Source organism: Corythoichthys intestinalis, chromosome 21 (genome assembly GCF_030265065.1).
Source record: "Corythoichthys intestinalis isolate RoL2023-P3 chromosome 21, ASM3026506v1, whole genome shotgun sequence".
NCBI lineage: Eukaryota > Metazoa > Chordata > Actinopteri > Syngnathiformes > Syngnathidae > Corythoichthys > Corythoichthys intestinalis.
The window spans coordinates 21225463-21243101 of NC_080415.1; the positions used below are offsets into that span (position 1 = coordinate 21225463).

At 39.1% G+C, this 17639-nt stretch overlaps 1 protein-coding gene across 4 annotated transcripts in view; it reads left to right on the forward strand.

The window, feature by feature from the left end:
* The window catches only part of mybpc2b (myosin binding protein Cb), a 44661-nt gene that overhangs the window by 17480 nt on the left and 9542 nt on the right, over positions 1-17639 (forward strand). For all 4 annotated transcript variants that reach the window (XM_057826720.1, XM_057826721.1, XM_057826722.1 and 1 more), the window contains 14 exons: positions 3673-3732; positions 3822-3985; positions 4113-4245; positions 7200-7324; positions 7402-7507; positions 8031-8194; positions 8301-8466; positions 8550-8656; positions 8743-8772; positions 8855-8997; positions 12438-12597; positions 15447-15551; positions 15617-15805; positions 15893-16027. In XM_057826720.1, coding sequence (XP_057682703.1) covers positions 3673-3732; positions 3822-3985; positions 4113-4245; positions 7200-7324; positions 7402-7507; positions 8031-8194; positions 8301-8466; positions 8550-8656; positions 8743-8772; positions 8855-8997; positions 12438-12597; positions 15447-15551; positions 15617-15805; positions 15893-16027 — 1787 coding nt within the window. The remainder of the gene's footprint in view (positions 1-3672; positions 3733-3821; positions 3986-4112; positions 4246-7199; positions 7325-7401; positions 7508-8030; positions 8195-8300; positions 8467-8549; positions 8657-8742; positions 8773-8854; positions 8998-12437; positions 12598-15446; positions 15552-15616; positions 15806-15892; positions 16028-17639) is intronic.

Here is a 17639-nt window from a genome sequence, read left to right on the forward strand (position 1 = left end):
ATATGGTTCGGACCAAAAACTACACTGTTAAAGTAATTATTCTAATATTACAGTTTTTTCCAGCATTTTCTAGGTGATTTTCCGCTACAGTTTAACAACTTCCTATGTTGTTGCTACTTTCACACAATTATAAGTACTGTAGTCATATACTGTGTAAAACATAATAGTTAAAAACATTTCTGTCTTGCCTGTTTCCTTAATATTTCATTATGCCAATGTTTGAAAGTTTTTATAAAACAAGCACATACGCAGAGGTGGGTAGTATTACATTTACCATTACATTTACTTAAAAAACTTTTTGAGGAAAATGTACTTCTAAGAGTAGTTTTACTAAGCCATACTTTTTACTTTTACTCGAGTAGATGTGTGAAGAAGAAATGCTACTCTTCTTCCGCTACTTTAGGCTACACTAGTCGTTACATTTTTCCTCTTTATTCTACACATAGTATTAGATTTACTTCGTTTTTTGCCAAGGACCAACAGAGCCTCAACCAGTTTCACCAATGAGACGTCGCAACAAAAATCACAGGACTCCACTATACCAATCGGACTCAAGCTTGCCATTCTATAATTACGCTGGCCTGTTCAATCACATGGCGTCTTTAAAGCACTGTAAAAAATTATGTATTTGACATAGAGCACCGCCGTCAACATGTCTTAAACCGCTGATTTTGATCTCTCTTATTTTTTTTTTTTTTTTTGCGTGATTAACCACAGAAAACAGAGATATGATCCTATTGGTTTGGTATTGGTATATGTTTTCTCCACTAGAGGGCATTCATGCTCTTTGGGCGAATAATGCTTCATATATAATGGGGCAAATAAGTATGTAGTCAACCACCAATTGTGCAAGTTCTCCTGCTTGAAAATATTAGAGAAGCCTGTAATTGTCAACATGGGTAAACCCAGAGGCGTCGTGTCCCATTAGGCAAACCAGGCAATTGCCTAGGGCCCCCAGCCAGAAGGGGCCCCAACGGATTTAGCACACATAGCTTTACTGCACTGTTGCAGCGACAAGTTTCAGGTGTGTTTCAATACCATGGAATTATTTGGCAGATTCTCGAATGATTCTGTTATCAATCCCAATCAGCACTAACCATGTCACGTAGATTATACATGTTTAAGAAAGTCCAATCAGCTATTAATACCACATGATTGTTAAAGAGTGACTCACCAAGTACTCTCTGGAAAGTCCTTGCCGAGTTGTATTATGTTGAGTTTCACAGGCAACCTCATTACTCATGTGACTACTTTAAAAAATGGTGATTTTTCCCAAAAAGTCTATTAATGGGTCTATCTTATTCCTCGCCGAATACTCTATAAGAAAAATATAACATATGCATCTAAAATAATACTAAACAATTTTATTTGCAAATTTAATACTCATTTCGGTCGGTAGTCCACCAATCAGTGGTTTTTACGGAATAATTTGAATTTGTTGGGTTGTAGGGCCAATCTGACTACTGATTTCACACAAAAGTATATACCTCCGCATCCGATGGCAGTATTTTTGTGTTGCTACTCTTTCTTCTATTGCTCCAAGTCCAACTGACCCTCTTACTTGCACACACTTGAAGGGCCCCATGTTGCTTGTTGCCTTGGGCCCCTGGGGACCCTTGCTACGTGAAAAATAAAAACAGAAAATCACATTGTTTGATTTTGAAAGAATTTATTTCCAAATTAGAGTAGAACATAAGTATTTGGTCACCTACAAACAAGCAAGAGTTCTGGCTGTCAAAGAGGTTTAACTTCTTCTTACGAGGTCTAACGAGGCTCCACTCATTGCCTGTATTAATGGCACCTGTTTTAACTCATTATCGGTATAAAAGACACCTGTCCACAACCTCAGTCAGTCACACTCCAAACTCCACTATGGCCAAGACCAAAGAGCTGTCGAAGGACACCAGAGACAAAATTGTAGACCTGCACCAGGCTGGGAAGACTGAATCTGCAATAGGTAAAACACTTGGTGTAAAGAAATCAACTGTGGGAGCAATTATTAAAAAATGGAAAACATACAAGACCACTGATGATCTCCCTCGATCGGGGGCTCCATGCAAGATCTCATCCCGTGGCGTCAAAATGATAACAAGAACGGTGAGCAAAAATCCCAGAACCACACGGGGGCTGAATGACCTACAGAGAGCTGGGACCACCGTAACAAAGGCTACTATCAGTAACACAATGCGCCACCAGGGACTCTAATTTTGCACTGCCAGATGTGTCCCCCTGCTGAAGCCAGTGCACGTCCAGGCCCATCTGCGGTTCGCTAGAAAGCATTTGGATGATGCAGAAGAGGACTGGGAGAATGTGTTAAGGTCAGATGTAACCAAAATAGAACTTTTTGGTAGAAACACAGGTTCTTGTGTTTGGAGGAGAAAGAATACTGAATTGCATCCTAAGAATACCATACCCACTGTGAAGCATTGGGGTGGAAACATCATGCTTTGGGGCTGGTTTTCTGCAAAGGGACCAGGACAACTGATCTGTGCAGAGGAAAGAATGGCTGGGGCCATGTATCGAGAGATTTTGAGTGAAAATCTCCTTCCATCAGAAGGGGCAGTGAAGATGAGACGTGGCTGGGTCATTCAGCATGACAATGATCCCAAACACACAGCCAAGGCAACAAAGGAGTGGCTTCGTAAGAAGCATTTCTAGGTCCTGGAGTGGCCTAGCCAGTCTCCAGATCTCAACCCCATAGAAAATTTATGGAGGGAGTTGAAAGTCCGTGTTGCCCAACGACAGCCCCAAAACATCACTGCTCTAGAGGAGAGCTGAATGAGGGAATTGGCCAAAATACCAGCAACAGTGTGTGATAAGCTTGTGAAGAGTTATAGAAAACGTTTGGCCTCCGTTATTGCCAACAAAGGGTACATAACAAAGTATTGAGATGAACTTTTGGTATTGACCAAATACCTATTGTCCACCATGATTTTCAAATAAATTCTTTAAAAATCAAACAATGTGATTTTCTGTTTTTTTTTTCTACATTCTGTCTGTCATGGTTGAAGTTTACCCATATTGACAATTACAGGCCTCTCTAATATTTTCAAGTGGGAGAACATGCACAATTAGTGGTTGACTAAATACTTATTTGCTCACTGTATGTAATTTTTTCTCTCTCGTCGGAATCCGATTTTTTACATTTCTTTGGCTTAATGTGGTACTGCAATATGTTTTAGTACATTATAATAATAAAAGTTCATACATATCGCTTTGTGTGAGAAAAAAAATACCGTTGTTTAAAAAAAAAAAAAAAAATCAAACATCTTAAGCAGTTACTCACTGTGTTACTCATTACTTGAGTATTCTTTTCACTAAATACTTTTTTACTTGTACCTGTGTTCATTTTTTGGATGACGACTTGTACTTTTACTTGAGTAATATTATTTTGAAGTAACGCAACTCTTACTTGAGTAAAAATTGTGGCTCCTGTACCCACCTCTGCACATATGTTAGCTACAGTGTTTTTCATGTTTTGTTTTGTTTTTTGTAACTTTGTGATGTAATATCAGAGTAGCAGCCGTCATGTGTTCTCCAATAATAGTCGGTTGCCAAGTTTGCACGCACTACACTAGAAATGTGTTGTTGACATAAGTCGGAATGGAAGTCACATGACTCACTGAAGTTCTACATCTTTGACTTATTGTGAGCACATTTCCTTCCACATAGGGATGCCGGCGAGGATGAGGGTGACCTGGATTTCAGCGCTCTTCTCAAAGCTGCCAAGAAGTGAGAAAATCTTTGCTTACACAAGCAAGCGCATACTCACACTCTATAATTGTTTCATTTAAATGCCTTCTTTTCCCTGTGACTGACAGGAAGAAACCTGAAAAGGTGGAGGAGGAGATAGACGTATGGGAATTGCTGAAATCCGCCCACCCGAGCGAGTATGAGAAAATCGCTTTCAAGTACGGCATCACCGACCTGAGGGGCATGCTGAAACGTCTGAAAAAGATGAAGGTGGAGCCCAAGCACAGCGAGGGTGAGTGAGGTGGAGGGTGAAGACGCGCTACTAGAACATCTTAAGTGTGTGCTATAAGACCAAGGACAGCCAGAGGAGAGACAATACTTTCCAATTCCCATTATCCACTTCTTTCCTCTATTCCCAGCTTTCCTGACAAAGCTGGAATCTTGCTACACTGTCGACAAAGGAAAGAAAATTGTCCTCAAGGTGGAGGTGATGGATCCCAACGCCCAGGTCAAATGGTTGAAGAACGGCCAAGAGATCAAGCCCTCTGCCAAGTATTCACAAAAGCACCATTACGCTCAAATACATCGCATGCCTTATTTTTTAGACTGTGACAGCAAAATTAGGTTAGACATTTGCCACTGAGCTAGTTGATGGGCAGTGTGTTGAATAATGCGCAGCTAAAATTATCGACTCCACAAAGTCATACTTTGGGCCGATGCTGCCATCCACACATTTTATTTTTAGGCTATCATAAGAAGCCTCCCAGAGGGCCCAGTAAGTCACACTGCCAAGACATTTATGCCTTGTGTAAGCTAATGCTGATAAAATGAGACCTATAATTCAACAGTTGGTAAGAAATGCACGCTATAAGAAATAGTAGCATCAGTGCTGTTGAGCTCGCCCTTAAAAGTGCTATGAAATACTACAGTGACTTTGAAATGACAGCAGACCATATTTTGGACTAAAATTCATCCCAAAAAGTGATTGAGGATTAATAATGAAATTAGATCCTAATTACCGTAATTTTCGGACTGTAAACCGCTACTTTTTTCCCTCATTTTGAATCCTGCGGTTTATAGTCCAGTGTGGCTTATTTGCTGATTTATTTTGGTTAATAGGTAACGCTTTATTTGACAGTGGCATTATACGACTGTCATAAAACCGTCATAATTATGACATTACACTATCATGGGCATTACTGAATGTTTATGACAGATGATGATGACACAAGTGTCAACCAACAAATTATGTCACTAACTCCATTTATGTCCAGCTCGGATCTTTTAAATCCATTCAAAAGTAAGATAATATCCCGACAGTAAATGACATCTGTTATAAGCATTCATTAAATGCTTAGGACCATGTCATGTCATAATTATGATTGTCACGTGACAGTCTTATGGCAGCACTGTCAAATAAAGTGCTACCAAATACCATAACTCGCAATTAATGAAACTGAAACAGTAACTGAAGAAATAATTAGCACTGAACATGAATTTTGATTGTTATTTACATCTGTAGCGCTGCAATGCATGCTAGGAGGCATGTTGGACGACGACAGTGTGGACAACAGGGGGCAGCAGAGGTTGACTGCTTCCCCAAGGGAGCAGTGATGGCCAAATGAAGCTTCTTGAAGCAAAGAAGCATTGCAGCCAATTGGTTCAAAGCTTCATAGGGGTTCATTTGGTCTTATGACAGTCGTATGATGCCGCTGTCAAATAAAATGTTATATCTGTTTTATAGATAAAGTTTTATAAATAAAGTAATATTTTTTGGTGTAAATATCCCATACTACAGTGAGAACAGCTGATTCTTATGATAGCCTATAAGCTGCGGCATATAGACCAGTGCAGTTTATCTATGAACAAATGTCGTTTTCATGTCGAATTTGGTGGGTGGCAGCTTATAGTCAGGTCCGCTTATAGACCAAAAATTACGGTAGTCTTTCTTCACAGCTGCCTTGGCCTCGACTATTAAAAATCGACAAATAGAAGATGATGGTAACACTTTATTTGATAGTGGTGTCATAAGACTGTCATAAGATGTTCATAAATTATGTCACTTTTGAACTGATGCAAAAATGTGGACTGGACATAAATAAAGTTAGTGACAAAATTTGCCATATGACACTTAATGACATCTGCCGCAAGCATTCATTAATGCCCATGACAGTGTCATGTCATGATTATGATGGTCATATGACAGTCTTTTGAGGCCACCGTCAAATAAAGTCTTACAGATGATGTCATATACAGAATGAGCTGCAGATTTTTGCAGTCTGCTAGCATGTTATTCATAAGCTTTTTATTTTGTGTTGCTGTGTGACGTTCTGTCTTTCTGTCAGCTAGCTATACTCATAAAAATGCACATGCACGATTTTAACTTTTAAATAGGTGTTTTTCATTGTATATACACAAGTTTTGTGTTTTTACCCACTGAATCCATTGTTGTATTCATCATGTAAAAAAAATTCTATTAAACCATGAAAAAGCGTTGCTTAATATATGTAACGTGATTAAAATTAAGTAAAATTACATTTTAAATGGCCGTTTTTCATTGTATACACACATTAGCTTTGTGTTTTTACAAATTACTAAACCCAGTGTTGTATTTATCATGTAAGAGAGTCAATTAAACAGCATTGCTTAATATATATGTAATGTGATTGCACAAATTGTATGCCTTTTGTACCTCTGAGGTTGCCGCACACAGCAAAATCTGTGATTTTTAGGCGTAAATTATTTTTGAGTTGATTGGTGTTGATTTGGGTGTTGTTTTAACACAGACACCACTGCCGGGGTAAATGTACTAGCAGAGTTAAACAGCCACACCCAGTTTGAATGTTTAAAATGAATGAATACGAATATGATGAATATTTAAAATTACCACTCCTATTGTAAGAAAACAAAGGGTGGTTACACAGTTTGCATGTAAAATGTTTGAATATGAATTGCTTAACCTGTTCAAGTAGTTTATTAAGTCTTACGTAAATCATTTAAGCATTTTTCATTGAACTACATAAGTTAATAGTTACTTAAAGCAGTTGTGTGAAACCACTTGAAATAAGGTTCTTTCATAAATACCATGTTTCATTTTTTTAGTGTAGCGCAGCACTAGAAAGCTAGACATGATCATCAATTCTGGTTGTGACAATCAGAATTGCTGAAAAAAATGGCTGTTCCCTGGTTCATAGTTTTGGGTGGTATAACTATGAAATGGTATAAAACAGCCGGATTTGAGAGCCAAATTCGTTTTGTACATCTATAATCAAAATGATGATTAGAGATCATTCAAACATTTTTATTTTTTGACATGGTCACCAATTCATAGCACCTTTAGCTCGTTCACTATGATAGTTGTCCAATCTATTTGAACTTGGAGGGGCTGGCAGTGAATGATTGCCACCATCCCTCCAATTTCAAATGGATTGGACGTCTATCGCCATCAATGGGTACCATTCAAAAGAAATGAGTAAAATTCCAATTGTTTTAAATTTTATTTTCAGATATGTGATGGAGACAAACGGTAACATCAGGACACTTACCATCAACAAAGCCAGCCTTGCTGATGACGCCGCCTATGAGTGCGTCGTTGGTGAAGACAAGTGTTTCACTGAGGTGTTTGTCAAAGGTATGTCTGCTTTCCAAATATACCGATGTCTTAAAACGGCTGAGTTATAAACTTCACGGTTTGTCGTTTTAACCCAGAACCCCCAATAACCATCGACAAGCTTATGGATGACTACCACGTGGTCGTTGGCGAGAGAGTGGAGTTTGAGATTGAGGTGTCGGAGGAGGGCGCTCATGTGATGTGGTCAGTATTATTCCAGTTTCATTTTGCGTCTTGTTAATCTAATGTTATAACATCCCTCTTTCAATGACAGCCACTTTCAGAAAATACAACATCTAGAGCTGATAGTATAGAGCATTATGACTCATATTTCAAGGCCCACACAACATTGTGTTTCATGATGATGTAAACATGGAGACTATTAAGACTACTATATAAGATTAGACTCTTCTTTTATTGGGAAAAAAAACAAGTTTGTTTCTCTCATTTCATTCATTTGTAATCAACAGTGAAACAGGTTGGTTTCAAATAAATCACATATTTTGGATACAGAAATGGACGAAAACAGCTTTTGGTTACCATATTTGGAAAAAAAAAAAGTGCCTGACACACCCAACCATCTCTGTAAAAACGTTTTATGTCATTGGCACTAAAAGATTTAAATAGTAATTACTGGCTGACAACTGACCAGAAGGCACACTGTACGTGTTTTATTCAGAAGGGTAAAAATTTTGAATTCTATTTGATAAATGTAATTTGCTTCTAGGTTCTTTGAAGACCAGGAAATTTCAAAAGACTCCTCAAAATATCGCTTCAAGAAAGATGGAAAAAAGCACACGCTCATCATCCAGGAAGCGACGCTGGAGGATATCGGAATGTACCATGCTTGGACAAATGGAGGGCATACCAAGGGAGAGTTGGAGGTGGAAGGTATTACTATGAATATTTTCAATTAATTCCGATCATTTTTTTTCTCACATACTTTTATGGAGCTGTCCTGGATTAACTTTCACTATTTGGCTTCTATTGTGTCCAGAAAAACAACTGCAGGTGTTGCAGGACATTGCCGATCTGACAGTGAAAGCAGCTGAGCAGGCTTTATTCAAGTGTGAAGTGTCTGATGACAAAGTGACAGGCAAGTGGTACAAGGATGGAGTAGAAGTTATGCCCAGTGAACGCATCAAAATGACACACGTCGGAAGGTACGGAGTGCAGTAAAGACGTGGGTGGGGGGGCACCTTAATTAATTTTCCAAGCGTCAGATCGTCTCTCCTGCTTGTTTCAGGTTTCATCGTTTGATCATTAACGATGTAAAGCCAGGGGATGCTGGAGACTACACGTTTGTTCCTGATGGATACGCTCTGTCACTTTCGGCCAAACTCAACTTCCTGGGTGAGGGAACAGAAACACTACTGAGGAGATGTGGATACATTCATCACCAACAGACAGCGTTAAACGCTCTTTTTCTTTCTTGACAGAAATCAAGATCGACTACGTGCCTAGACAAGGTAAATAAACTTTGGTTACCTCAACTTCCGAGTCATATGAAGAGCGTATTTGTATTCATTTCCGTTAAACAAATACTTGTAGATCCGCCAAAGATTCACCTGGACACAACTGGAAACATGGTGTCCCAAAACACCATCATTTTGGTGGCTGGCAACAAACTGAGACTGGATGTGGAGATCACTGGAGAACCAGCACCCACAGTAGTCTGGACCAAAGGAGAGCAGGTAAGGCAGTGACTTGTAATACTGGTTAAAAAACATTACTGTTGCATGATCAACAACGATCATGTTTCAGTGCCATTAATGGCGATCGCCGTCCAAATATATTTGGACTGCATCTCCCAGTTCAAATGGATTGTACATCGATTGCTGTCAATAACAGCCAAAGAGTAAGCAACACATACAGTGGGGCAAATAAGTATTGAGTCAACCACTAATTGTGCAAGTTCTCCCACTTGAAAATATTAGAGAGGCCTGTAATTGTCAACATGGGTAAACCTCAACCATGAGAGACAGAAGTGGGAAAAAAAACAGAAAATCACATTGTTTGATTTTTAAAGAATTTATTTGCAAATCATGGTGGAAAACATATACATATATTGTCATAGCCCCGAATGGGGAAGAAGGAGAGGAGTCTGTATTGGCTTACCCACTTTATTGTGGCAACAATAATAAAGAAAAACAACAACAAAATAACAGCGGCAACGCCGCAACATGACCGCTCGCTTTCGCTATCCCGCCCGTTCACCCATTCTCTGTACTCGCTTCCCACTACGTCACAGATCCAAAGTCCGATCGTCTCTTAACGGGGCTGCGCTTAGTTACGGATATTACAATATATTTATTTTTTAAAAATGTTAGCGAGAGAGAAGCCCGGCTCGACCCGACCCGTAAGTAATAATTGACATTTTGGGCCCGACCCGGGTCGGGTTCGGACTCGGGCTTAAGATCTTAAGTCTATTTGGGCTACACAAGAGTCGTTACATTTTTCCTCTTTATTCTTCATATTAGTTGACCAGTGGGGCAAATAAGTATTTAGTCAACCACCAATTGTGCAAGTTCTCCCACTTGAAAAGATTAGACAGGCCTGTAATTGTCAACATGGGTAAACCTCAACCATGAGAGACAGAATGTGGAAAAAAAAAACAGAAAATCACATTGTTTGATTTTTAAAGAATTTATTTCCTAATTAGAGTGGAAAATATCTGGCTGTCAAAGAGGTCTAACTTCTTGTATTAATGGCACCTGTTTTAATTCATTATCAGTATTAAAGACACCTGTCCACAAGCTCAGTCAGTCACAAACTCCACTATGGCCAAGACCAAAGAGCTGTCGAAGGATACCAGAGACAAAATTGTAGACCTGCACCAGGCTGGGAAGACTGCATCTGCAATATGTAAAACGCTTCGTGTAAAGAAATCAACTGTGGGAGCAATTATTAGAAAATGGAAGACATACAAGACAACTGATAATCTCCCTCGATCTGGGGCTTCATGCAAGATCACACCCCGTGGCGTCAAAATCATAACAAGAACGGTGAGCAAAAATCCCAGAACCACACGGGGGGACCTAGTGAATGACCTAGAGAGAGCTGGGAGCACAGTAACAAAGGCTACTATTAGTAACACAATGCGCCGCCAGGGACTCAAATCCTGCACTGCCAGACGTATCCCCCTGCTGAAGAAAGTACACGTCCAGGCCCGTCTGCGGTTCGCTAGAGAGCATTTGGAAGATCCAGAAGAGGACTGGGAGAATGTGTTATGGTCAGATGAAACCAAAATAGAACTTTTTGGTAGAAACACAGGTTCTCGTGTTTGGAGGAGAAAGAATACTGAATTGCATCCGAAGAACACCATACCCACTGTGAAGCATGGGGGTGGAAACATCATGCTTTGGGGCTGTTTTTCTGCAAAGTGACTCGCCCGACTGATCTGTGTAAAGGAAAGAATGAATGGGGCCATGTATCGAGAGATTTTGAGTGAAAATCTCCTTCCATCAGCAGGGGCATTGAAGATGAGACGTGGCTGGGTCTTCCAGAATGACAATGATCCCAAGCACACAGCCAGGGCAACAAAGGAGTGGCTTTGTAAGAAGCATTTCAAGGTCTTGGAGTGGCCTAGCCAGTCTCCAGATCTCAACCCCAGAGAAAATCTGTGGAGGGAGTTGAAAGTCTGTGTTGCCCAACGGCAGCCCCAAAACATCACTGCTCTAGAGGAGATCTGCATGGAGGAATGGGCCAAAATACCAGCAACAGTGTGTGAAAAGCTTGTGAAGAGTTACAGAAAACGGCCTCCGTTGTTGCCAACAAAAGGTACATAACAAAGTATTGAGATGAACTTTTGGTATTGACCAAATACTTATTTTCCACCATGATTTGCAAATAAATTCTTTAAAATCAAACAGTGGGATTTTCTGTTTTTTTTTTTCCACATTCTGTCTCCCATGGTTGAGGTTTACTCATGTTGACAATTACAGGCCTTTCTAATATTTTCAAGTGAGAGAACTTGCACAATTAGGGGTTGACTAAATACTTATTTGCCCCACTGTATTTACTTTTTTTTGCTAGTGATGCCAAGAGTAGCTCTACCAATTTCACCAATGAGACGTCGCAACAACTCTAATCACATGACTCCATTATACCAATCAGACTTAAGCTTGCTGTTCTATGATCACGCCAGCCTTTTCAATCACATGGCGTCATTAAAGCGCTGAAAAATAAAGTATTTGACATAGAGCGCTCCTCTCTACTGGATTTTAACCTCTCTCCCAGTCTTTCGTTGGCACTGATTGACCAGGAAAAACCGAAAATATGATCCTTTAAATTTCATAATTGTAACTATGAAGGAACTGTTCACTATTCAAACACTAGAGGGCACTCATGCTCCTTGGACAAATAATGCTTCTGTCATTTTTTTTCTCTGGCCGGAATTCAATATATTTTTAAATTTGTATTTCTTTGACTTGGTGTGGTTATGTAATGGGTTATTGTACAGTATCATTGTAAATACAGTTCATATATGTAACTTTGTGCTGAGACAAAAAAATAAAAAATAAAACCAATTTGTAAGCAGTTATTCACAATGTTACTCATTACTTGAGTATTCTTTTCACCAAATACTTTTTTTACATGTACTTGAGTACATTTTTTGGATGACTACTTTGACTTGAGTAATATTATTTTTGAAGTAATGCTACTCTTACTTGAGTACAAATTTTGGCTACTCTACCCACCTCTGATAATTACTGACTCAAATCTTTTTTACAATGAGGCGACAATACAGTAGCTCGCCTTTATAGTATGCACTGCAACAACATAAGCCATACGTCTGATTCTTTCACTGCTTACATGGTCTGAATCTGTAACCAAAGCTGCCAGCGGTCAGGGCAAGTGAATTCACTTCTCATAAACGTAAAAGTTGAGCTGCCCTCCAGCTTCTCTAGTTGGCTGCTCTGAAATAGCTTAAGGACAAACATGAGCCCTGCTTCTAACCTTACAAATGGTATTTTCACTCGGCTCACTCCAGAGACTAGCAGCAAGCCGGTAGTGATAATATCTGCACTGTGTTATACTGAATGTTCAATCCCACACTCATATCGATCAAATAAAGTACAAGTGGATGGGAGTACGACATACCTGTGAAAAGGCGCAATTTCTTGTCTGCTAGCCAATTACAGAAACTTCAGGCCGTGTAAGGGTGGAGAGCAGGAAGGACTTGAGTTGCTTCGTCATTGAGGGTGCAGAGCGCGAAGATGAGGGCAACTACACGATTGTTGTTACCAACCCGGCTGGAGAAGACAAAGCGGTGCTGTTTGTGAAGATCATAGGTAAGTAAAGTCAGTATGGTGATTATAAGGCAGGAGTCATTTTTACTTGTGAATAATGAACAGCATTCCCATGTTTTACCTGACCAAAATTATTCTGTTCAGCTAATTTAGAGAATTTGGAAATTGTTTTCGACCTTCACAAAATTCCACTATTTTCACTACATTTACCAAATGATTATAAATTCCCACATTAAAGAAATATTTTACATCTAGTGTTAAACTCCACATAAACACATTCAACTGTTGCAACGAATGTATTCCAAATTGCTAAAATTCTAGGATTTTCAAAGTAAAACTCCCCTATTTAAAGCAACCCAAGGTAACTTTGGAACCTTTAATATATATTTAATATTTTCATAACATCTGTGATGATATGTCGACTGACAACTAGTTGAATGACATGTCTTTTATATCTTAAGGGGGTTTATCTTTTTTACCAACACTAATTACAGTGTATCACAAAAGTGAGTACACCCCTGGCATTTCTGCAGATATTTAAGTAAATGTTTTCATGGGACAACACTGACAAAATGACACTTTGACACAATGAAAAGTAGTCTGTGTGCAGCTTATATAATAGAGTTAATTTATTTTCCCCTCATAATAACTCAAAATATAGCCATTAATATCTAAACCCGTGGCAACAAAAGTGAGTACACCCCATACAAACTACATACATCCATAAATGTCCAAATTGAGTACTGCTTGTCATTTTCCCTCCAAAATGTCATGTGACTCGTTACCGGAGTACTCTCTGCATTGCTGCAGAGATTGAAAAGGTGGGGGGGTCAGCCTTTTAGTGCTCAGACCATACACCGCACTCTACATCAAATTGGTCTGCATGGCTGTCACCCCTGGAGGAAGCCTCTTTTGAAGACGGTACACAAGAAAGCCCGCAAACAGTTTGCTGAAGACATGTCAACAAAGCACATGGATTACTGGAACCATGTCCTATGGTCTGATGAGACAGGCGGGGTTTCTTGTGTACCGTTTCATAGGGGTGTACTCACTTTTGTTGCAAGGGGTTTAGATATGAATGGCTATATATTAGGGTGACCAAACGTTCTCTTTTGCCCGGACAAGTCCTACTTTCACGTAGTATCCTCGTTGTCCGGGCGGGTTTTATAAATTCATAAAAATGTCCGGTTTTTATGATTTTTCACGGGACCAATTTGAAGAGAATTCCTCCGGCCGCTGGGTGGCAGCGCCTGCATGCGATGACATGGCTCCTAGTAGTAGAGAGGGAAGAAGAAGTTCTTCTTGTTTTTGTTGGCAGTTTACCCGTATCATTAAGCATTATCGCCATCTACTGGACTGACGATTTGGCCACAATGCCTGCCCAGTTGTTAAGTTTTTTACGATAAATACGTATGTAATGGTAACTGTTGACTTCTGTCGAAGCTTTGACTGTAAAATCCCGTTTGGTTTGCGCTGCCGATGATTGTAAACCTTTATAGCAAAGTTTGATTTTTGCCTCAGCTAGCTATTAGTAAGCTAAACCACGCTAGGCATTATGGGAAACGTAGTTTTGAACTGCTACGTTTGGAAACATGCTGGTTGAATAGTTTGTCAGTTTATTTCGGTTATTGTTTGTGTGTAATCTAGAACATTGAATAAGAATATCCATTGAATGGGAATAATAATTTGTCAAGGGCAATTGTCGTGATTGTAATTTATAAGCCTAATGTATGTATGTGTATTGACTGGACTACTTTTCCATGGGTCTGCATTATACTATATTATATATATATATATATATATATATATATAAAAATTTTTATATATATATATGTATTATTTTTTTGTCATTATTTTATTTTATTTTTTTCAAACTGCATTTTTCCATCCAGAGTGAGGGGGCACACTTTAAATATATTAAAGTGATATAGGCATCTTTGAGTGAACTTAGAGTAAAATTCAAGTATCTTGAGGCCGGGCTGAGTGTCCTCTTTTTTGGAAATCAAAATATGGTCACCCTACTATATATTGAATTATTTTGAGGGGAAAATAAATTAACTCTATTATATAAGCTGCACACTGACTACTTTTCATTGTGTCAAAGTGTCATTTTGTTAGTGTCGTCCCATGAAAAGATATACTTAAATATCTGCAGAAATGCGAGGGGTGTACTCATTTTTGTGATACACTGTAACTTTGAAGAGGGTGGCAGGAACTCTGCCACACAAAAAACTACAAATGTGCTGACTGCTTTACGACATACGCCACTTCTCCCTTTCCCCATTTGTTATAAAGACGGAAGTCGACGCGAACACTGGTGTGCAAATTCTGCAAAAACGGCATTGCAAAAAGGGACATAGTTTTGTCTAAGGAGATAAAAAAAAGAAAAAGGGAGGCTACCATGATAAAATGACACTCAAGAATAAACATTGGCCAGGTTTTCCCATCTAAACCGATCTCGTTAGCCCTGACAACTTCTTCGGAGGGTGTGGGGGTAGGAGGGCCGGTGGGGAATACGGTACAAAATAAAACATTTTCTCATTGTCGACATCATCATATGCTATTGTTTAGCCTAACTGGATTCATTGCCTTATTACTAAATCATCCTTCACACTGCTGCTGGAAACAGAAATGTTGTTTAATCCAACTGCAGGCGACCGGGAAATCGGGATTTTACGACACTGTGTGCAGGGCCTCATGGGAAACGCAGTCTTTCTTATGGCAAAACACTACTGCTTTTGTCCACCTGCGTCGCTAAAAACTGACCGAAATTGAAAAGTTACCTTTAAAAGATATTTTTACATTTAAACAATTCATTTCACCGCATTTCAGTTTAGCATTAGTCACCAGTCAGATACAATTTCTAAGGAAATGGCATGTTTGACTTTCAGATGTGCCTGACGCCCCTGAACATGTCAAGTGCACATCTGTGGGAGAAGACTGTGCCACCATCACCTGGGAGCCCCCCAAATTTGATGGTGGTGCACCAATCAAGGGTAAAGAAAGTTTATAAATACGCACACATGCTTGGTTTTTTGTCCTAATACTTTGAGTCTATCAGGTTATCTGATGGAGAGAAAGAAGAAAGGCTCTAGCAGATGGACAAAACTTAACTTCGACGTGTATGAATCAACCACGTACGAGGCCAAGAGGATGATTGAAGGAGTCCTGTACGAGATGAGGGTGTTTGCCGTCAACAGCATTGGTCTCTCTCAGCCAAGTCTCAGTTCCAAACCCTTCATGCCAATCGGTAGGTGTCATGCCTACCGCTCTTCCATTTCCTCCAAGATTTTTCTCTGCAACTCACTGACTCTTTCTTCTCATCTGCGATCCTCAGCGCCGACGAGTGAGCCAACACGTCTTACAGTGAATGATGTGACAGACGGCACGTGTAGCCTGAAGTGGCTGGCCCCGGAGAGAATAGGAGCCGGAGGATTGGATGGCTACGTTATTGAATACTGCAAAGATGGAGGTCTTGTTACACACATAAAGTTTGAGCTTTTGAGTGAAATTTCAGGACCAAATAGTGTCACTTGTCGTTTGAACGCCTGTACACTTTAGGATGTGATTGTTTTACAAAGTAAACAGTACATTTTATGCGACTAGCTGTCTTCTCAGAGCGGGTTTTTACTCACTTAAACCAAAGAATGTCAAAGAACAATTATCTTCTCTATATCTAACCTGTTGATAACATTATGACACTCGGGTCAAAATAAATTATTATCACGTCAGTGTCTTTTTTGGCAGCCCTTTCAATTTTTGTCTTGGTCTTAGTCTTTTGGACGAAAATACTTGTCAGTCTTAGTCATATTTTAGTCATTTAAAAATGTTTTCGGGTCCGTCAAGTTTTAGTCGACGAAATCTCATACAAATTTCCTCTAGTTTTAGTCGACAGTTACTCAAAATGTTTTCGTCTGTAAAATTCAAAGCTATAGTCCCCAAAAAAAGAAAAGGTTTCCAACAAGTTCAAATGAACACAGATAACCGAGCACATATTGTAGCATCTACAAGGACAACGCCAACTTTGTGATGATAATACACACTCAGTAGGAATAGCAGTACAGTAAAAAAAAGTTGTCCAAGCGTAACATTCTCTAGAGCCAGGGGTCCTTAAATACAAATCTTGAAGGACCACAGTTATTTTTTTCATACAACTATGGGTCCATTTATTAATGTCGGTCAAGTACAAGGCACGTCGAAGGTGGTAAAGGTGGTTTTCTTTTGACCAAACAAAAATACAATGTACTTTCTGATTAAATATAAATAAATCAACAAAACATTTTTTTTTACTTAAAAATCAAAAACAAAAAAACAAAACAAAAAAAGAAACATGCAAGTACAATGTTTACACATGTACACTAAATAATTGACAAGTTCTGTCCTTAAGGTGCAAACAATAACTATTGACAGTACATTTTGTAACCGTAAAACACTGCTGGACAATGTTCACTTGTTCAAAACGTAAATGACAAGCTCTGTCATTACAACATAATGATAACATAACAACATAACAATTATTGACAGTAACTTTACCTGTAAAACACTGCTCAACAAGAGAAATGGCATTTGGGGGTCACAGAACTGTTTACTCACACCATCAGCACTGACTGCTTCAACCTGTTAATTTCTTGCTTTCTCAATTCTGATTTAGGAGGAAACATCTTCAAAAGAGCTGTGCTCTTTAACATACAGTGCCTTGCAAAAGTATTCGGCCCCCTTGAATCTTGCAACCTTTCGCCACATTTCAGGCTTCAAACATAAAGATATGAAATTTAATTTTTTTGTCAAGAATCAACAACAAGTGGGACACAATCGTGAAGTGGAACAACATTTATTGGATAATTTAAACTTTTTTAACAAATAAAAAACTGAAAAGTGGGGCGTGCAATATTATTCGGCCCCTTTACTTTCAGTGCAGCAAACTCACTCCAGAAGTTCAGTGAGGATCTCTGAATGATCCAATGTTGTCCTAAATGACCGATGATGATAAATAGAATCCACCTGTGTGTAATCAAGTCTCCGTATAAATGCACCTGCTCTGTGATAGTCTCAGGGTTCTGTTTAAAGTGCAGAGAGCATTATGA